At 41.8% G+C, this 3,255-nt stretch overlaps 1 protein-coding gene across 1 annotated transcript; it reads right to left on the bottom strand.

Annotated features, from left to right (window-relative positions):
* Positions 1–2,044: 2,044 nt before the first annotated feature.
* On the bottom strand, positions 2,045–2,833 carry LOC120294904 (uncharacterized protein Mb2253c-like). The gene has a single exon (XM_039315855.1). The coding sequence runs from the start codon at positions 2,831–2,833 to the stop codon at positions 2,045–2,047; it is 789 nt and encodes a 262-aa protein (XP_039171789.1).
* Positions 2,834–3,255: the final 422 nt, after the last annotated feature.

Raw genomic sequence — 3,255 nt, 5'->3', positions numbered from 1 at the left:
ACCTTAAACGACACGGGTTTTCTTTCTCGCTTGAATCCCATAGTGCTTAAAGGACATGTTTGGAAAGGGGTTGCCTTTCTTCATCCTAAGTGTTTCTCGCTTGGCATAAGTAATATCACCTTTCATTTTTGTTGAGATCATCTGGGTGGATTAATCTCCATAGAGAATTTTGATTCGAAATGACTGATCCGCCGAGTGGATGGACAAATTAAAGGTAAAGAAGATTTTCTCCATTTGTTTTCCATTTGATTTTGAGAAGAAGAGTACTTACATGTGCCTCAGTAGTCAGGTGACCCCTTGATCAGTTTCACCATTTGGTAGCAAACAACGGCATGAACCTATTGTTTTGAGGCTTGAAGAGATTCTCAGGTCTTTGGTCTCATTAATTCGAGCGCTTTCCTCCTTTTGCAAAAGTAAAAGATGCAAAAAAAATTTTATTTATTATTATTATTATTTTTTACATTTTACGGCAAACTCATTGCCGCTTCCGTGGATCGAACCCTGGCCGTTCCCGGACCACTTCATTCCCCATACCACCAGGCCGAAGCGCTGGTAGTGTCCATGAGGCGCTTCTTTTATTTAATTGAACCGTCTCTAGAATAACACATCTTTTAAACCAAGTTAGGTGAATTGGACATGTGTTACCTCCACATATTTGCTTGGTCAATATGTATTCTGCTTAAATCAATTTCTTGGCTTTATTCTTCGGATACTGATGTTCCTGCCAAATAGGGAAACTACGTCAAAAAAAGAGGTTAGAGAGGGTATATCGGAAATGATACCAAATTACCCTTCTCCTGAGTTTGTATTCGACAACACGGGAATGTCTCGAATGTGGACCATTGCCTTTTTTTTTTTTTTTTTTTTTGTCATTTTAATTTTCTTCATTTTACAATCTTTCCACCAAAGCCACTAGATACACCTAACACGAATACATATGCATGTATAGAATGTATGCATGAAATGCATGATGCAAGTGCTAAGTGACTCGGGTTGTACAAGAAATGGCTATACAGCCTTGACTTCATTCATGGAAAGTATTTCTTGACCGCATCAGCATTTACAGGCTTTGGCAGCTCGCGGCCGTCCATTTCCACAGAATTAAAGCCCCACCGGGTAGTATTTTCTTAATGACATAAGGGCCTTCATAATTTGGAGTGAATTTTCCGCGTGGGTCCGGTATGATAGGCAATACTTTCCTCAACACAAGCTCATCCACTTGGAAATGTCTCAGTCGAACTTTGCGATTAAAGGACTTTGCAACTCGCTTCGGTAGCATTGACCATGGCATAGTGCACTAAGTCTCTTCTCATCAATCATATTCAAGCTGTTCGTATCTCGCTGCATCCACTCAGCCTCCGAGAGTTTAATCGTGAGAGAATCCTCAACGAGGGAATTTCCACCTCTACCGGTAAGACTGCCTCCATACCATATACAAGTGAGTAAGGCGTTGCCCCGTCGAAGTACGTATTGAAGTTCGATATGCCAACAACGCATATGGCAAGCGTTCATGCCAATCACGATAATTGTCCGTCTTAGATAGGATCTTCTTTATGTTTTTGTTAGCTGCCTCCACCGCTCCATTCATTTGCGGGCGATAAGGTGACGAGTTCAAATGGCGAATTTGGAATTCATGAAGCAACTCGTCCACAATCTTGCTATTGATTCGAGCCGTTATCGGTAATAATGGCTTCTGGTACACCATAACGGGCAATGATGTCACGCCGAATGAATTTGGCTACATTTTTCGCGGTGACGTTGGCATATGAACTTGCTTCAATCCATTTTGTGAAATAATCAATAGCTACCAAAATGAAGCGATGTCCATTAGAAGCTTTGGGGTTAATTGGCCCGATTATATCTATTCCCCACATGGAAAATGGCCACGGTTGAGACATCAAGTGCAGTTCGTTAGGTGGGGCATTGATGTTGTCTCCGTAAATCTGACACCGATGACAATAACGAACATGTTTGATACAATCGGTTTCCATGCTCAACCAGAAATATCCGAGCCTCATGATCTTCTTTGCTAAAAGGTGGCCATTCATGTGTGGTCCGCACTCTCCTCGTGTATTTCTTTCATTAGCTGGTTGGCTTCTCTAGCATCGACACATTTCAACAGGACTGAATCAAATGATCTTTTGTAGAGCACACCGCCAGAAACAAAGAATTTTGACGCTAGCTTCTTGATATATTTCTTGTCAGCTACCTCACATCCTTGAGGAAATTCTCCCAGTTGGAGGTAATTCAAGATGTCGTGGTACCATGGCTCTCCGTCTAGTTCGCCTTCAACTGACATATACGGTAGTGGGTGCTTGAGAATCTCGATCTTTAATGGCTCAATATCCAATCCCTCCATCACATGCAACATTGATGACAATGTGGCCAATGCGTCAGCAAATTGATTTCGGGACCTTGGCAAATATTCAAAGGATATGTCCTCGAATTTCTTTGTTAATTCTTCAAGGAATTCATGATATGGGATCAGCTTATGATCGCGTGTCCGACAGCGACCCTCTGTTTGCAGAATAATAAGTGCAGAATCGCCATATACCTGTAAATTCTTGACATTCATGTCAATGGCTAATTGCAAGCTGATGATGCACGCTTCGTATTCTGATATATTATTAGTGCAAGGGAATATCAATTTTGCAGCTACAGGATAATGTTGGCCAGTTAGAGAGATCAAAACTACCCCAGTCCTAGAGCTAGATAAATTTACAGCCCCGTCGAAGTACATGGTCCATTTATCATTTGCTACTGCCAAAATACGTTCGTCCAGGAAGTCCGCTGTGTCGAAAAATTCTGCTTCTCTAGGATTTTCAGCCAACATATCGGCTATGGCTCTCCTTTGGTGATTTATGTGCTACACTTTGTATATCAAATTCAGAAATTAGGACTTGCCATTTAGCCATCTTCCCAACTAAAGCTGGCTTTTCTAGCAAATACTTGATTGGGTCATTCTCTGTCACGAGCAAAATCTGATGGTGAAGAGTGTATTGGCGTAGCCGGTGCAATACCCAAATCAATGCTACACATGTTTTTTCTACTTCTGAGTAATTCATCTCAGAAACAGTGAATTTCTTGCTGAGATAATATATCGCGCATTCTTTTTGATCACTTGGCCTCTTCTGGGCAAGCATGGCCCCTAGTGACTCCTTATGGATGGTTAAGTAGAGGACCGGTGGTATTCTTGGGCGGTGGTACCAGCCTTTGGTGGCTGAAGAAGGTATTGCTTTATCTCTTCAAAGGCTT

Source organism: Eucalyptus grandis, chromosome 6, assembly GCF_016545825.1.
Source record: "Eucalyptus grandis isolate ANBG69807.140 chromosome 6, ASM1654582v1, whole genome shotgun sequence".
NCBI classification, from domain to species: domain Eukaryota; kingdom Viridiplantae; phylum Streptophyta; class Magnoliopsida; order Myrtales; family Myrtaceae; genus Eucalyptus; species Eucalyptus grandis.
This window is presented reverse-complemented; position numbering and strand designations above follow the sequence as displayed.

What these genes read in the sequence shown, in the direction of transcription:
- LOC120294904 (XM_039315855.1), bottom strand. Translation starts at nt 2,833, where the DNA reads ATGTTGGCTGAAAATCCTAGAGAAGCAGAATTTTTCGACACAGCGGAC.